Raw genomic sequence first — 17215 nt, 5'->3', positions numbered from 1 at the left:
GAAGGGCACTGTGCTCCAGCCATCTGCCTCCCCTCAATAGCCCCAAACAGGTGCAGGGGAAGAGAAAGGGGCAGGCCAGCTGTTGTCATCGTGCTCCTGGCTCTGGCTCCTTGCCAAAGTGGGGAAGGGGGAGAAGTGAAGCAAGGGTCCACCCACCCCCACACTGAGTCATTTTCTACTCCCACAGGATGGGAAGATGGAGGCACTAGACCAACACTTTTGTCTGGCCAGCCCGACTGGCGGGGGGACATGGACTGACCATGCCCTCCAACTTGGGTGCTTATTTTTCTGAGAAGAGGGGTAACTAAGAGTCAGTGAGGGTTGGACCCCTCGTGCAGGACTTACCCATAGTTCCCTGTCTTGCTCTAGGCTTTCTGGGGCGGGAGGCATTCAGGCTCAGATTCTACCCAGACAAGGGGAAAGAGAATTAGGCACCCAGGAAAGGTTGACCCTCCTACTTTACACATAAGCAGATCCATGCAAAGTGTTGGGCAACAAATCAGAGATCCAGCAACCCCCTCACACCACTCCTGCTCCAACAGAGGAGGGCTTGGTGTGCCCCAGCCCCTCCTTCCAGCCCACGGGTCCCTGAGACAAGCAGGTCCCTGGCCAGTCCCTCATGGCAGCACTTCTCAAACCCCAGGATGTGTCAGAATTAGCAGAGGGTTAAAAATGCAGATTACTGGGAATTCCCTGGTGGTCCAGTGGTTAGGACTCTGTGCTTCCACTGCAGGACTGCAGGGAACATGGGTTTGATCCCTGGTTGGGGAACTAAGATCCTGCATGCTGTGTGGCGTGGCAAAAAAACAAACAGGTTCCTGGGCCCTCAGTGATTCCCTCCAAGTCCAAGTAGGGCCCCAGGATTCAGCCCTTTTAACAAGTTCCCAAGCATGCTACTCTTTGAGCTCTGCCAAAGGGGATGAGGGTAGGATGTCTTTTTCACCTTGTTACCCTAGCACTGTGCCTCCCAGAGCACAGGATTTTCCTGCCTGCTCTCCCTCCATGCTCAGGGGCAGGGGCTAGAGCCCAAGTTACCAAAGAAAGCATGGAGCTGAGTGACCCTCCCCGCTCCCCTCCCACAATGGGGGCCAAGGCTCAGTTAGACTAAATTCCAAGATAAGGTCTGCTCTACTTCTGTGCCCTTGGCCCTACACAGTGCCTGACGCTTAGCATGTGCTTAATAAATATTTGTGGACTGAAGGAGGTAAACTCTGCAAGACTCATAGAAAGGTATTTCTTCCTTTGTCTGTCCTTGCTAAGAGCATGTTGGCAGAAACTCAAAGAGATGCCGGGGCCCATGCGGCCGGGGGCTGGGCCTAGGAGGCCCTCAGCAAATATTTGCCAAATGAACCCAAGGCTGAGACCAGACGCAGTTAGTACCTGACGAACTGACGTTCACAGGCCTGGAACAGGCTAAACCCCGGAGAGAATCAAGGCAAGGAGGGCAGGGGCTTCCATCCCTAGAGGGGCCCCTCCCCACACCAACGCCTGAAGACCCCAGGCCTGGGGGAGTTAGGGGTAAGAGGCGAGGCAGGGAGTGGGACTGCGCCATTATGTTTATTAGAAGGTTGGATTTCGGTGTGTGCTCTAGACAGATTACAGAATAAATACCTGCGCCTTGAGAACAGGAAGTCCACGATTCATACAAAGTGCTCACTACAGGAAGTCGCTGTGTCAAAATCCAGGCAAGGACCCAACTCCGGGCAGCCCCTCCTCTCCCGCTGACCTCAACAAGGGCTGTGCTATGTTTTTTTATTTTATTATTTCTTTTATTTCTCTTTATTATTATTAATATTATTATTATTTGCTTTTGCTGTGGTCACTATCATTGGCAAGGTTCCTTTCCCCTTTCCTGGACATGGGGGTTCCTGTCTTTAAGATTCCATTCTGAGGCTGAAGGTGCCAAACGCTGCTTGAGAAGTGGCCTTTGAACTCCGTCTGGGAGGATGGTGAGAAGGAAGCAGGAGAAATCATTCTTGGTTTTAAAAAAAATTAAAAAAAAAAAAAAGCCCCACAATCTACAGGTCTTTCCTTATTTAGTCAGTGATCAAACTGCCCAAAAGAAAAACAAGAGGAGAAGCAGGCCAGTGGACACTGGTCCCTCCTCCCAGGGCTGGCTGAGGAGAGTTGGAAACTGCCCCTACCCCCAAGGCTTTAGGGGAAGCTGAGGCTCCTTCCAGCCACGGGGGTGGGTAGGGGAAGGAGTGGAAGAAAAAAGGAGAGACAGAGAGAGAGAGCTCAGCGCCTTGAGGTAGACGCTTTCCCAACTCCAGAGCCACCTGCAGCCCCGGCCCAGGCCAGCTCCCACTGTCACCTCCGAGTCCAGGAGATTCGTGATAAAAAAAAAATCAAAACAAGCCCCAAACAAAACAAAATCCAAAAGGAAAAGACTTGGAGAAATGAAGGAGGAAGGGAGGGAGGACAGGAAGGTAGAAGGGCAGGTCTCTGGATGCGTCATTCCCGAGCCACTGGGGGCTGAGGCGGGGAGATTCCCCAGCGCCCCACCGCCCGCGTAGCGTTAGCTCGTCACGTAGTGTTTGGTGGACGGCTGCCCATACACCCTGTAGAAATCCTGGTGGCCAGGCTGCTGGGAGGCGTCGAGCCAGTCTCTGACCGCCAGGCTGGGAAGGGACTGGGGGACGGAAGGTGTGGGCGGGAGCGCATGTGAGTACTCCTGTGAGGGCACTGTCCAGGGGAAGTGGCCGGAGCGGGGGTAGGGCTGGTGGCCGCCATGGTTGGCCACGGAAGAACAGTAACAGTTGTCCACAGAACAGACGAGAATCTTGCGGCCCCCATACTGGGGGAGCATGGGCTGCTGGGCGGCGGAGCCATTGGGATACTGCGATGGGGGGAACACAGGACTTGAGTGCACTGGTTGGGCGCCGCCCGGCAGGGCCACCAAGTGCTGCGTGGAGCTGCAGGGGCCCAGGGGCTGCCCTGACTGGCCCTCGCCGCTGGCTGTGCTCGCTGCCCCATACTGGCTGCCCACGGGGCCCGACGACGTCTCTAGGAAACTGGCCTCGGGGAAGGCCGTCGAGTGCTTGCGCTTTTCCGCCCCAGAGCTGCTCACACCACAAGGGTACAGGGGGACGCTCTGCAGGAAGGGCACCGGTGTGCTGAAGGGGCCTGTGGAGAGTTTGGGCAAAAGTCGCTAAAGCCCCTGTCCCAGGCAACCCAGGCCTCCTCTCCCCCGGGGACATTTTCCATCTGTAGGACCAAGCACAACACATCATGCACCATCTTGATGCTCACTACTCCGTTAGCAAGCAGATACTATTATCTTTCCCATCTTACAGCTGAAGAAGCTGAGGCTCAGGGAGGTACTACGGCTTGCCCAAGGTCCCACAGCTAGAAGTAGCAAAGCAGGGATATGAGGAAAGGTCTATCTGACTAGGCCAGGCTGCCTGTCAGAAGGAAGGTTCTGGCATTTACCCCTGCCCAAAGGGTTCTCTCCCTTTGATTGAGGATCCCACCCTCACCTTCTAGCATCTTCCGTAGCTGCTTCTCCTTCTTGGCCACCTCGTTCAGGAAGAGCTTGGAGTTCAAGTGGCCGATCTTAGGGGGAGAAAGGCTGCTGCCTGTACAGGTCTGGGTCCTGGGGGCAGTGGACGGGGCATCTGCTGTGAGGAGGTATCACCGGTAAGCCCGCCCTACCTCCCCGCAGTGGGCCTGGCCCTTCCTGCCCTCCCCCACATGTGTTCCCCTGAGGGCTGGTGGCCATCTGCTCACCTGTCCATTAGGATTTTCACAGACTTGGTGTTCTAGAGGGAGAGAAAAGGGTTAGTCAGTGGGAAAGGCAGCATGAGAGAGGGGAAGATGGAAGCTGCCCCATCCTCTCTCTCCCCAGGCAGGGCTGACCTTCTGATTCTGGCCAGAGTGTGGCGGGGCAGGGGGTGGGGTGTCTCCATTTTCAGAAGATTGAGCGCTTGCTATGTGACAGACAACACTGTAAGTGCTTTCTATACATCTATCACCTTATCTAAACGACTACCCTAGGAGGAACGTTCTGCAAGCACTCAATCTTTTACCCCAAAAAATCTTTGGGGCAAGATGTCTTTTGGAATTTGGAATTTTTTGGACTTTAGAAGGGAAATATGATGCCCGTATCATAATATGTGATTACAGCGTAGGACACTGTAATCTAACACATCAATGTTTCTGCAGCAATATGTTTTGTTGTTTTTTTTTTTGGCCACGCCTCGTGGCATGTGGCATCTTAGTTCCCTGACCAGGGATCGAATCCCTCCCCTGCACTGGAAGAGCAGAGTCTTAACCGCTGGACTGCCAGAGAAGTCCCAGCAATATGTTTCAATATTTGTACCAAGTAAAGATCAATAAAGGCCATAAATTGTCAGCATCAGTTCAGGTCAATTTTTGCTGTTAAATGAGCTGCCAGAAATTTTTTCTTTCAGTTTTCAGAGATTTCTAAAACTTTGGCATTGCGGGTAACAGATAATAGATCTGTATTATCAACCCCATTTTATAAGTGAGGGAGCTGAGGCCTAGGGAACATATATGACTTGCCCAAGGTCACAAAGCTAGAAGGAACAGGGTGGGAGGGTTTTGAATCCATGAAGGCTGGCTCCAAAGCCCTGTGAGCATACTGGTGGGGGGAACCAGTTGGGGAGCAAAGCATCACAGACTCCAATTTAGAAATGCCCCTTGGGGCTTCCCTGATGATGCAGTGGTTAAGAATCTGCCTGCCAATGCAGGGGGCACGGGTTCGAGCCCTGGTCCGGGAAGATCCCACATGCCGCAGAGCAACTAAGCCCGTGCACCACATCTACTAAGCCTGAGCTCTAGAGCCCGTAAGCCGCAACTACTGAAGCCCGCACACCTAGAGCTCATGCTCCACAACAAGAGAAGCCACCGCAATGAGAAGCCCACGCACCTCAATGAAGAGTAGCCCCCACTCGCCACAATTAGAGAAAGCCCGCGCACAGCAACGAAGACCCAAGGCACAAAAAAAAAAAAAAAAAAATTCTTAAAAATGCCCCTTGGGTCCCACCAGCCGGTCCCAGGCCCAGCCCACCTTCATGAAGCTGACGTCCTCCGTCTTGTCGAAGAGCAGCTGCAGGGAGCCCAGCAGCTTCTTGGCCTCCTGCATGCGCTCCCCAAGATGCAGCGCCTGCGCTGCGTTCTCGCTGCAGAACTTGGCCTGGGCCTTGTCCAGGACCTCCACCGTCTGCCGCAGGTCCTCATCCAGCAGCTGGTGCAGCTTCTCGTATTGCAGCCGCACTTCCTCCTTCAGCTGGCTCACCTTCTCCTGCGGGCACCGGGGCAAGAGTGGGTGGGCAGGTAAGTACTGGGGACTTCAGGCTGCTGCTCCTGCCTGTCTCACATCCTGGATGGGGGAGTCTGGGACCCCAAAGCCCCAGGCTGCCCAGGGCTCCCAAAGGCAAAGTCTGACCTGCCGATCCCCCACTGGTAGCACAGGGCTCTGGACAGGTACCCTGGCACCAGTGGGGGGCTCATCCACTGACGGTTCATTGAATGACTGACCAAGGGATTCCGGCATAGAGCCGACCACACAACAGATCCTAGCCCAAGGCCCAGTACCCAAGCCGCCCCCCACCTCATACCATGGGCTTGGGCTTAGCTACCTCCACCAGGCGCTTGTCTGACTCGAGTTTGTACAGCTGGTCCTCAATGTCCTGCTCTCGCTCCTCCAGCCGGTCCTGCTGCTTCATCAGCATCTTCTGCAGAGACAGTTGGGGTAGGGGCATCAGAGGAATGGGTGGATACCATCCTTACCTCTACAGAACAGACTCATCCTCTGGATCCTTTTTCCCAGACGACCTAAAATTTCTGCCCCCCCAACCCCTTCTGGCTCCCATGCAATCCCAGGGGCCTGGTGACAACTGTCTGGCCAGCCTGTCCCCAGGACGAAAAAGCCTGGAATGCTTCCCACACATATCTAAACCATAAACTTTCTGAGGGCAGGGTCAGGCCTGCCTCTGTTGTAAGCACTTTTCCTGTATAGACTTATCTGATCATTCTAGTAATGCTATGAGATACATACTATTATTATCCTCATTTCAGAGAAGAGGAAACCAGAAAGGTTAAGTAATTCACCCAAAGTCACACAGCTAGTATCAGAGCTGGAATACAAACCTAAATGACCAGGTAGTAGGGTCTGTTCTTATCCAAGTCATGCTGCCTCCCTCTGGGGAGCACCATCTCAGAAATGATGCAGAGGGTCACACAAGCTTCCTGGGTCTCACAGGCCCTCTGGCCCGGTCCAGAGATCTCACCTGACGTTTGCCTTACACTTGGGGGGCATAAAACCAGCCAGCTGCCCCCTTGCTTGCTCTTGATGCTGAGAGCTAGGCCTCTGAAGTCCTTGCTAACTCCCTCAGCCCCTCAGTTGGACCTGGGTGGAAAGGAAACTCTGGCTCTCCTAAGACCCAAGGTCAGTCTGCTGGAAGGTTCGGAACAATGCTGCTCTTCTCAGCCCTTAATCTTCTGTCTCTACAAGCCCTCTCTTCCCAGACCTGCCTATCCCAGCTGTTCCAGCCGCCCTGTCATCCTCCCTTGCCAGATACACCTCTTCAAACAGGGTCTCTCTCCTGCCCAAGATCCCTCGATGACCCCTCCTTCCAAACTCTGTAGGCTTTCTTACTTACAAGCTGACTCTCCCAGCCAGGTGGGCTGGTATCCTGTCCCTGACACTGCAAATCTGAACTCCATGCACCCAGCTGGTGTTTTTCTGCAGCCCACAGTGCCTTCTCCCCATCCCTTGTCTATCCTTCAAAGCCCAGCTTAAGGTCCTGCTCCTCTAGGAAACTTTCCATGGCCCCTGCTCGGAGTCTGTGCAGGACCCTCCCTGTCTTGGCCATACAAGGGGCTGTCACATTCTGCTCTCCCTCTGTAGCTGTGCTGTCCAATACAGTAGCCACTAGTCACATGTGGCTATTTCATTTTAAGTTAGTTAAAAATAAATTAAATTGAACATCAGTTCTTCTGTTGTACCAGCCTCATTTCAAGTGCTCAATAGCTACATGCAGCTAGTGGCTAATGTACTGGACACCACAAACACAAAGCGTGACCATCTCACAGAAAGAGCTATGGGAAAACACTATTCTATAGTCTGACCAACTGTGGTCTAATCTCCAAACAAAACTCAAGACCTCTTGAAAACAGGGCTTTGCTGCTGCATTTTTCCACTTCCCTTCCTAGCCGGGACCCACAAAGGCCCCAGCACCCTACAGATGCATAATGTGTTTCCTGAATAAACCCATGGGTTTTGCACACAAAACAAGGTTTGCAAAGCAGATTGCACAGAACCTAGCTCACAGTAAGTGTCCACTCAACAAGAAGTGGTTCTTTTTCTTCCTCTGTGTGGACCTCAAAGTGACCCTCAAGTTTGACCCATGACCCCCACTCCTGTCCACACTCAGCTGGCTTCCAAAAGACAAGCCGCCACCAATCCCTTCCTTATTCCCCCAAACCCCTTTACATATGGGGAAACCAAGGCCAGCCAGGAGGGTTCAGCGACCCTGTTTTTTGTTGGTGGCTGCCCTAGAACCAGGGCCCTGGGGACAGGAGGACGCAGGGGGTGAGGCTCTCAGATTCTGAGCTGGGAAAGCCTGGGGCACCCCGCCCCCCACAACAATTTTGACCTTTCAGTGACCCAGGACAGTACCTTAAGAGACAGGAGATGTTGCCCTGCCCCCCACCCCCAGCCCAACATGCACATGGATCTGCTGCCAGCCTGAGAGTCAGAGCCTGTAGAGAAACACAGCTGGCTGGGCGCAGGAGCAGAGGTAGTCACACACCCTCCCTTCCTGTGAAACTGCCCCCAGTCACGTGAAAAGGGCAGGCGGCACCCCACAGTATGGCCCACCTACATGCATACAACTGCACGCACACACACAAGCACACGCCACCACCTGGGCCCTGAGACCCCCTCGGGCACACTGTCACACACACACAGCCCTGCACAGTAAAGGCTGGCCCTCCTGAAGGCCCCCGATGACTGAGGGAGGCCTGCCTGAAGGCAAGGTGGCCAGGGTACCACCAAAGGATATGAGACCTTTTTACCTCCCCTGTTACAACTGACCCTCCATTTTTTGCCTGCTGGCTGCCTCGTCCCCACACTCAGGAAGCACCTCCCCTGTTACAATTGACCCTCAATTTTTTGCCTGCTGGCTGCCTTGTCCCCACACTCGGGAAGCAGTCCCTCCAACTTGGATGCATCTCAGGCTCCAGGCCACTCCTGCCTTCCCAGTGCCCAGGATATCCGAGAGCCCAGGCCCCAGCCACACACACACATCTGTGCACCACGGTCTCCTGGCCCAACTACTTTTCATGACCAAACCCACTGGTATCAGAGTAGAGGTGCACCTGTAGCTAAGTCCCAGACGAGGGGCAGAAGAGAGGTAGCCCCAGATAGGATCTCAGCCCCACTTCCCTCAGAGGCCTGGAATGGGGCTGTTCACTCCCACCCTCTAGGCCCGTGGGAGGCCTCTGTCCCACTCCCCTGCAACTCTTCAGGGAGTTCATGGCTGACCCCTCAGGGCACAGCCAAGGGAGGCACTTCCTGTCTTGTCCTGGGGAGTGGGGCTCAGCCCCTTGCGCCATCTAGGCTTTTCTCAGATCCTTTCCTGGCAGCACGGCCACGCTGGGACCCTGAGGTGTCTTCCCTTGGCTTCCAGGTCCAGGTCCTGGTTCCTGCCTGCCCAGAGCCCTCTGGGATGGAGCCCAGTCCAGGTCTAGCGATGGCAGTGGCCACACTGCCTAGCAGGTGGCTGGGTTTCATTGGCTCTCCCCCAGCTCAGAGGCCATCGGGCTTCTGTCTCCACTACAGAGGGAAGGGAAGGGCCAGGAATAGGAAGGAAACTGGCCAGGGAATGGCAGCCAGGGAGGGCTGGGCGGGGGGCCCACCATGGCCAGCTCACCCTTGCAGGAACGGTGATCCGTCGGGGCTAGGTGTTCTTAATCCTGCCACAGCCAACATCGGGGGGAAGCAGGGGGTGGGGGGACACTGCTACCTCAGGCACTGGAAAATCGGGATGGTGGGGAGGAAGGGAAATATCCACTTGCTGCCCCTTTAGTACCCCTCACCTCGATTCTACCAATGAATGAATCAGGCTGCTGAGAAGCTGGGAGATGGGGAACAGAGGAAGCAAGGACCCCTCCCCACTACCAGCAGCCTCCTTTCCATCCCAACCTCCCAGAACTACTGAGAGCTGAGGCTCCACTGCCTACCTGGGAAAAACCCACAGCTGAGAGATTTCCTGGCTTGATTCAGGGCAAGGCCTCTCAGTGTGGGGGAGGGCACCTTACAAACTGCTCCCAGCCCAGAGTGGGTCACCTGGATTGTGGCACACCTCAGGAGTGCAGGGACAGAGGGGAGACTAGAATGGTCTAGACTAGGAGCACTTGAGGGACCAGGCCTCCAGCAGGGGCAGGGGCAATTGGAGGCCCAGCCCCACGCTACACCTGCTGGCCCAGGTGGGACCTGCTTACTGCTGTCCCTGTCCTTCCCTAAGGACCTAAGGCCTTCCACGGTCTGCTCCTGGGTCTGTGAGGGCAAAAGCATCAGGAAGACTTGGGGGCACACCATTCCCACCCCTCCAGGACCCTCATATCTGTCGCCTAATGTTCTAGCCTCTGCCTTGAGCTGCTCCCTCAAAGCCCCTCCCAGCCTGGGGAGAGGGGCAATCATGAGCCCCTCACATTCCTACCCTGGGAAAGCCTCACTCACAGCCCTCTGGAGACTGACTGGCCAGGCCCAGCTGGCATTTTTGATGCCAGACTGGACTGGGCAGACGGGTAAGGCCATTGGGACTCTAGGCTGTATAAAAGTTAATAAATGATAATAATAAAACCCTCAAGTCAACCTTGAAGAGAAGCAAAGTCAGGAGGGAGCAGGGCCCCAGGATCTGGGCCAGAGGCAGACCTCAAGTTTGTAGATGGGACCAGAGCTGGGACCAGCAGCCCCTGTGATGGGGTGGAGGCGGGAAGAGGGCGCTGGGCTGCTGGAGTACCTCTGCCTGCTGGGATCCCTGCCCAGATGACTCTCATGCCAGCTCCAGCTCTGGATGAAGCCCCCGCTCAGAGCTACCCCCTCCTAACCTCCTCCCCAGCTGCCAAAGCCGCCCCCCACTCTCCCACATAAGCCCTTGTCCCAGGAATACGTCAGCCTCCCCTCTCCCTGGGCCACAGCACTCCCTCCTGGTCTCAGCCTTAGTTGTCCCTTCCCATGCCTCAGCCCCTACCTAGGGCTACCATGTGGACCCCCAGGCTGCGGGCAATCACAGACCCAGAGAGAAGAGGCTACAGAGCAGGAACCAGGGACAAGGAGAAAGGCAGCACCTCGGAGGCAAGCCCCGGCAGACCCCAGAGAGGGTTTCCCAGCTGCAGAGTGGAATTAGCTTTTGCCATGCAGAGTGCACTGCTCTGGGGCAGCAGAACAAAGAGGCGAGAGAGAAAGCCCCCCTTTGTCTGTGTTTGAATGCCAGGCCAGCCGGGAAGGAAGGCTTTCCCAGAGCCAGGGATGAGGCCAGCCAAGCCTGCCTGCTCGGTCCAGGGCTGGGGCCCAAGCCGGGCTTCCCTTCTTCCTATGACCACCCCAAATGCCCACAACACAGCATCGCAGGATCCATCCGGGCTTCCACCTCCAAAGCCCACTACAGGCAACAAGCTCACCGAAGGTGAGTCTCCTCCCCTCCCCAACACCTCCACCAGGTGAGAAAGTCACACAAGACTCACACCCACCAACCAACCACCATCAGGCAGGAACACACTAGCGCTGTCAACGACAGATACGTGTGCACACTCAACTTCAACTCGCAGGTGAACGGCAAGCAGGGCACCCTCCTCTCGCTCACATACACACACACACGTGCACGTCTTCCCGACCCCACAGCCACACACAAGACAACTCCGTAATTAAGTCAGTCACTCACATTGCACCTTCTCAGAGATACACACAAGTAGTCCCATGTGAGATGCACGACCAGACGCACTGGTTACACACGCGCACACACACACCTGCAGACAGACCTGGATGCACAGGCACCCGGAGCTGCAGCACGCAGTCATCAGCAGGGCGTGCATGACAGGCGTCTGGTCTGCCTGTGTCAGCAGGATCCTGGGGTGGAGGTGGGGGCCTGGGCCTCCGCCTCAGGCTCCTCTGCCCAGGGCCAGGGAGGAAGGCCAAGTCAGGCCCCCTCTTCCTGATCCTTCAAGATGGTCAAGGAAGGAGCAGCCACTTGACCCTCCCACCTCCCACCCCACCTGAGACCTCAGGATTATGGTCGGGGGCAGCGGAGAGAGGGGTCCGTACCGCCTGAGCCAGGCTGCAGCCACAGCCTGGCTATAGCTGGGCCAGGGCGGCCCTCACTCCCAGAGTCCACCCGGAGACAGACACGTGGGGTGGAGACCTAGGATCCCCTCCAGGGTCCCAGGGCAGCGCCTCCGGCCATGAACAATGTGAGCAGGATGACCTCACCCCCAGCAGCTGCAAACCCCAAACTGGCCCAAGAAGTGGGATCCTGTCCCCAGAGAACATCTCCTCTCAACTCTAAACCTTCGAGAATGCAAGGAACAGGGTCCTGCGCACATTTCCAACCTGTCTGGGGTACTAGGAATGACACAGAGGCACAACTATGACCTGAACACACACACACACACACACACACACACACACCCTGCATAGCCCTTCACAGATATAACTAGGCCTTATCTTGGATCTTCTTTCTATGTTGAAGGAGGTCATGAGATAGAGGTGCTCCCAGCTCATACCAGTCCCGAGTTCCTCACATGAACCCCTAAACCCAGGGGCTGGAAGAGGGTTTGACCACCTAGGGCCGCCACACCTGAGTCCACCTGGATATCCCAATCTTGGGCCCTTAGCCTCCCATAGCCCCAAGGGAGAACACATTTGGGGTCTAGGCATGTCTTAGAGTGTTCTCTGCAGTCTACCCAATGGGCATCCAGGCCTCATGGCAACGTGGCTTACACACTGGCTTCCCAAGAGCAGAGTGGGGCAAGGACTTCGAAGGCCTGACTCTGAGACCCCCGGCTAGTCCCCTGCTAGGCGGAAGCCCTGCTTGCATTCCTGCTGGGCCCCAGCTCTAGGCCGCTGCACAGGTGGGTGCTTTGAGTGTGCGTGTGGAGGACCACCGGGGGAGATTGATCAGCGTTTCCTATTCCTAGCCAGTAGGGCATTTCAGCAGCCCCTGCCCCTCCCTGGGACAACGGAAGAGGAAGCACAAGAAGCAGAGCTATATCTTAAGGTGTGTGCCACGTTTCCATGCTTCTGCTCCTGCATCTGGGATAATTCTGTTGCCTTCATCTGTGGTACCAGCAGAGACCCTTTAAGACAGACTCCCTCCCACAAGGGAAAAGAAGCCCAGGAAAACACCCCTCCCCATGGCTAGCCTAGAGAGGATGGAGTGCAAAGGGTTCTTCCATTCAGGTTCTTTGTGGCTCACCCCCTCCCCTGAGGGTGGGGCCCCTCTTCCTACTCGTTCAATAAGTCCAACTCACAGTGAGTGGCACTGGGCCATTGAAGGATTTCCAACTCCAGTGCCCTGGGACACCAGAGAGAATCTGGAGGGCCTGGGGTAGGGGAGCCTGGAGAGGGACGAGACTCAGGCTGTGGGGCACAGATGCTGAGCGCACAGAACTGCACATCTGGCTGTGATGCAACCCACTACTTCTGAGCCTGCCCACACCAGGAACAGGAACGAACACAAGAACACACACACACACACACACACACACACACACACGCACGCACGCACGCAGACGCACACACATGGAGCTGCTGACAAAGTTCAGGGCCTGCTTCCATCCAGTTCCTTCCATGAGCTGGGGGATCAGGGACCTGCCGGTAGGAACCCCAGGGTATACTCTGCGTATGTGTGCCACCCCCCCATCCCCCAACTATACAGACAGGAGACAGGTGCATTTGAGGGCAAAGCAGACAGTCTCAAAGACACTCACAAACACAGACCCACATCTACAGACACCCTCTTACTACCAAATCAGGTAAAATTGTGTTTTATCCCCCACCTAAATGAAAGACACCTGAGCTCACACCCACCAACCAACCACCGATACAACTAAGGGCAAAGCCGCGGGTGCAGGCGCACATTCACTCATCACCCTGGTTGCTATCCCCTCTTCTGTGCCTTTCAGCCCCATCTCCACCTTTCCCTTCCTTTCATTTTCCACCGTCAACCCCAGGACAGAGAACTGGACAGCCTTCCTTTCTCCTGCCTCTGCACTTTTCCCAGCCTCCTCCCCAGCCCTTGCATCTTTATTAATAGCAGCAGCTTCCCAATACTAGGGAAAGTCTGGGCTCTGCCTGCCCTGGGTGGGGGGCGGAGTACACTAGGGGCTCATTTGTTCCCCTAGGCCTCTGCCTTTTCCAACCCTGGTGGTGGGGGGAGGCTCTTCTCTCCATCCCCCACCCACACTTCCTTTAAGAAACCAGAGGCTCTGTCCTGGCACAAAACCCCAGATCTAGCCCATCCGATTAGAAACTAATTATACAGCAAATTTTATTTGTTATCCCTGCCCTCAGCCTGTGGCAACCCTCCTGCCTTTTGTTAGTGGTATGTGTATGTTTTTTAATTGCTGAACAGTGACTCATTCTGACTGGTCCCCCTACAGGAAACAGCCCCCATCTACAACCGTCCCCTGCTCAGAGCTTCCTCATAACCAAGCTCCCCACTGGCCTCCACTAGCCTCCAGGGGCCCCCACCCATAAACACTCCCAGTCCTACCAAAGCCCAACCTCACCCCCATGATATCACACCCAGGCCCCAAGCTGGGGCTTGAGATGGCTCAGACAGTCTCAGGCCAACCCCTTCTTTCTGGTATGACTCAACCCTGAAAGCCAGGGGACCTGGGAGGAACCCAGGAGGAGCCCCCCTCCACTGAAGGGGACGGAAGTATTGCTTCAGTCCAGCTCCAAAGCCAGGCCAGCCCCAGAGGCCTGAGGGGGAAGGCGGTTTTGACATTGGCTGCTGCTACAGGGTGTATACAATGGGAGGGGATGCGGTTCCGTAATCACCCAGCCGGCAGCCCAGGGGAGCCAGCTGCCTGAAACCAGATTGCAAGGCGGCTCAACCTTAAACCCACAGGATTCTTCTTCCATCTTCCACTTCTCCTCCCCAAATGTGGGAGGGCTGTGATAGAGGGCTGGGCTGGGAGAAAAGCGCTCAGAGTGATGAAGACATACTTTAAGGTGTGTTCATGCAGACGCGTGCAATACGCACAGGCACACAGTGGGCAGCGATTCTCACACATGGAGAGCGGGCTATGGGGAATAATCCGAATAGCTGAGATGCTGTCCGGTGATGCTGTTGGCTGTCCAGGCCTTGGCCAGATAGATACCAGGAGTTTTGCTCTCCCTCCGGAAGCTCCCCCTCCAGCCCCCCGCCCCCCCAATATGTTTCCACTAGGGCTTGAAACTAACATGGCTGCTTTTGTTTACTTCCTCATTGGTATGCCAGCATCATGGATCATGTCAGCCACAGCAGCGGCACCAGGACACTCATTACATAAACAGCAGCTGGAGAAGCAGGACCTGGGTCACTCCCTTTAGTGACTTCCCGTAGGGCCTACGGAAACAACGCCAGGGGAGGGAGCTGCGCGCAAAACAGAAAAGCAACAGCCAAACTCTATCCCTGATAGCCCCACACCTCAATTCTATAAATGCCTCACAAGATGCCCCCTATGAGCACAGGTGCAGGAATATCAAGTACCGATCGGGGATCCTACTTCCCAGGACCTTGCCTCCAAACTTACAGAGGAGTTTGTAAGGGAACCTCTGGCCTGATGTCACAAGAGTCAGCCTGTCCGGATGGGTGATCCCCAGGCGGTAGGGAGAGAGAGGGGGAGAGAGAGAGAGACAGAGAGACAGAGAGAGAGAGAGAGAGAGAGGGAGGGAGAGAGAGTGTTTGTGTGTGTGTGTGTGTTGCGCGTGTGTTTGTGTGTAGGGTACTTGCCCGGATCTCATTCCTCCGGATCTCCACGTCGCACACCGAGTGTCCCTGATGCGCACCGCTGTAGTAGCAGCAGTACTGGCACACGGCCACCTGCTCGGCCTCGCAGTGGTAAAGGCGGTAGGCGTTGTGCTGCGGGCAGCTCCAGGCCCGCACGTCGTCCGCCTCCACCAGGAGGTGCCCGCGGGCGGTGGAGGGCTGCTGCAGGTGCGTCTGCACGTGGGACTGGCAGCAGGGCGCCTCGCAGCGCAGGCAGACCTTCTGCGCCGGCAGCGGGGGGCCACGGCGGCAGAACACGCAGTGCAGCGCCGCCGGCGGCTTCTCCACGTGCAGGGCGTTGAACTTCTCCACGATGTTGGTGAGCTTCAGGTTCTTCTCCAGGCCCGGCTTCTGGTTGTAGGCCTGGTTGCACTCTGGGCAGCGCACCAGGCCGCTGTCCTTGGCCCACGCCTCGCCAATGCAGCCCCGACAGAAGTTGTGTTTGCACGGCAATTGCACCGGCTCCACGAAGACATGCAGGCAGATGGGGCAGATGAGCTCCTCCTCGAAGCAGTTCTTCCAATTCTCCGCCATAGCGGCTGCGGGCAGGGGGCCCGGGCAAGTCTCCCCAACTCCCAAACTCTGGGGGTCCGTCCGGTGCCACTACAGGCCCACCAAGCCCCGAGCTCCGGGCCCCGGCGGCCCCGAGAGTCGCTCAGTCACCAGCGCCTTCCGCGCGCCCGCCCCCCAGAGGAGGGAGCCTCGGTCCTCACGCAGCGCGCGCAGCCGGCTGCGTCTCCTCCTCCTCCTCCTCCCGAGCGCCTAGCGGGAGACCGCGGACTGCGCCAGGGCCGCGGCCGGGGCACCAGCCCTGGAGGGGAGTGCCGGGGTCCAAATTCCATATAAGAGGCCGCCTCCCGATCGGCTCGGCTAGGGCAGCGGCGGCCCACGGCCTGCACTCGGCCCCGCGGCTGACATTGGGGCGCGCCCCAAGGCGGACAGAGCCCGGGAGCCGCACACTTCCTCCAGCGACGGCGGCGGCAATGGTGGCACTCTCCTGGCTCGCCGGCGCCGCGCCTCCCTCGCCTCGTCCAGGGTCTGAGAGGCCGGAGAAGCGAGTGCGGCCGCGCCAAGGACTGCTAGATCCGGACCAGGAGGGCGAGGCAAGCCGGTCCCCGGGCCGCGGCGCGGGCGCCCCCCGGCTGGCCGGCCGTCTGCGGGTGCGGGCTGCGGGGCGCAGGCGGGCCGACTCCGGGGCACTGCGTGAGCGCAGGGGCAGTCATTCAGATGAAATTCCAGTCCCCGGCCAGAGACACCAGCCCGCCTCTGCCTTCCTCCTCCCTTCACAAATAGAAACGGAAGGGGGAGGGAGAGAAGTGGAAAAAAAAAAACCAACCAGAAAGGGAGGGAGAAGAAGCCCCGTCGGTGCTCCGGCCTGACCCCCTCGTCGCTACTTCTGCGCTCCCCCGAGGCCCGGCGCCGGGCGCCCCCGCCGCGAGAGACCCCGCTCTCCGTCTCCGCGCTGGGCGGGCGCCCCGGCTCTGCCGAGGAAAACAAGGATTGATCAAACTAGAAAGGAATTTTTCTCAACTGCTAATGAACAGGAGGCTCGGCTCCCGGCCCTCCCCTCCCCCCGGCCCTCCCCCTTCGCCACCCCGGCCCCCCTCCCCCCCCACTTTCTTTTCTTCTCGGCCTCTCCTCCGGCCTTCGGGCGTACGGTCGGAGCCAGCCCGCGGCGGCGGGGCCGGGCCAAGCCAGTCGAGCCGGACTGCCTCCCTCAGCGCCCAGCCATCTTGGGCTCCCGGCGGCCGCCGCGGTGGCGGCCGGGGGTTCGAGCGCGCTCGCTGGAGGGTCCTGCAGCGTTCTTTCTATCTCTCTCTCTGTTTTTTTTTTTTTTTTTTTTTGTGGTGGGATTTTTTTTAAGGGGAGGGCTGGCAGCCTCCCTCAAATTAGGAGAGAGAGAAGGGAGAAAATGCCAAGTCCCGATTTCTCTCCACCTCTGCTCCACCCACCCCGGTTCTTTCCAAAATATAAAAAAAGATTAGAATTGGAAGAAGTCGGCAGAAAGGCGAGCGCCCGCGGCCCCCGGCTGCTGCCCAGGCGACGCGTCCGGGGCGGGCCCGCGCCAGTTGCTCCGTCGGTAGGTCCGTTTGTCCGCCCGCTGCTTCTCATCTGGGGAGGGCACTCCGGGCAGGGTCTCCGCAGCGGCTGTCGCCTCAGAGCTTTATCCTCAGATCAAAAAAAAAAAAAAGGAAGAAAAAACCCCCCAA

General features: G+C 57.1%; 1 protein-coding gene across 3 annotated transcripts; it reads right to left on the bottom strand.

Moving 5' to 3' along the window:
• Window positions 1-1538: 1538 nt before the first annotated feature.
• Window positions 1539-16569, bottom strand: TRIM8 (tripartite motif containing 8). Of its 3 annotated transcripts, none has more exons than XM_060125701.1 (6): window positions 16342-16569; window positions 14970-16204; window positions 5604-5699; window positions 5033-5266; window positions 3730-3761; window positions 1539-3126 (listed from the first exon to the last, which is right to left on the bottom strand). In XM_060125701.1, exons 2-6 carry the CDS (start codon window positions 15537-15539, stop codon window positions 2349-2351), a joined length of 1710 nt encoding a protein of 569 aa, XP_059981684.1. In that variant the 5' UTR covers window positions 15540-16204; window positions 16342-16569; the 3' UTR covers window positions 1539-2348. The 3 variants fall into 3 exon arrangements, with proteins under 3 accessions (XP_059981684.1, XP_059981683.1, XP_059981685.1); XM_060125702.1 differs by adding an exon at window positions 3480-3595 and having other exon boundaries at window positions 2383-3126; window positions 14970-16569; XM_060125700.1 differs by having other exon boundaries at window positions 14970-16569.
• Between the last annotated feature and the right edge of the window lie 646 nt (window positions 16570-17215).

This window comes from Lagenorhynchus albirostris, chromosome 16 (genome assembly GCF_949774975.1).
Source record: "Lagenorhynchus albirostris chromosome 16, mLagAlb1.1, whole genome shotgun sequence".
Taxonomy (NCBI): domain Eukaryota; kingdom Metazoa; phylum Chordata; class Mammalia; order Artiodactyla; family Delphinidae; genus Lagenorhynchus; species Lagenorhynchus albirostris.
Note: the sequence above shows the minus strand (reverse complement) of the source record. Positions and strands in the feature narration are given on the sequence as shown.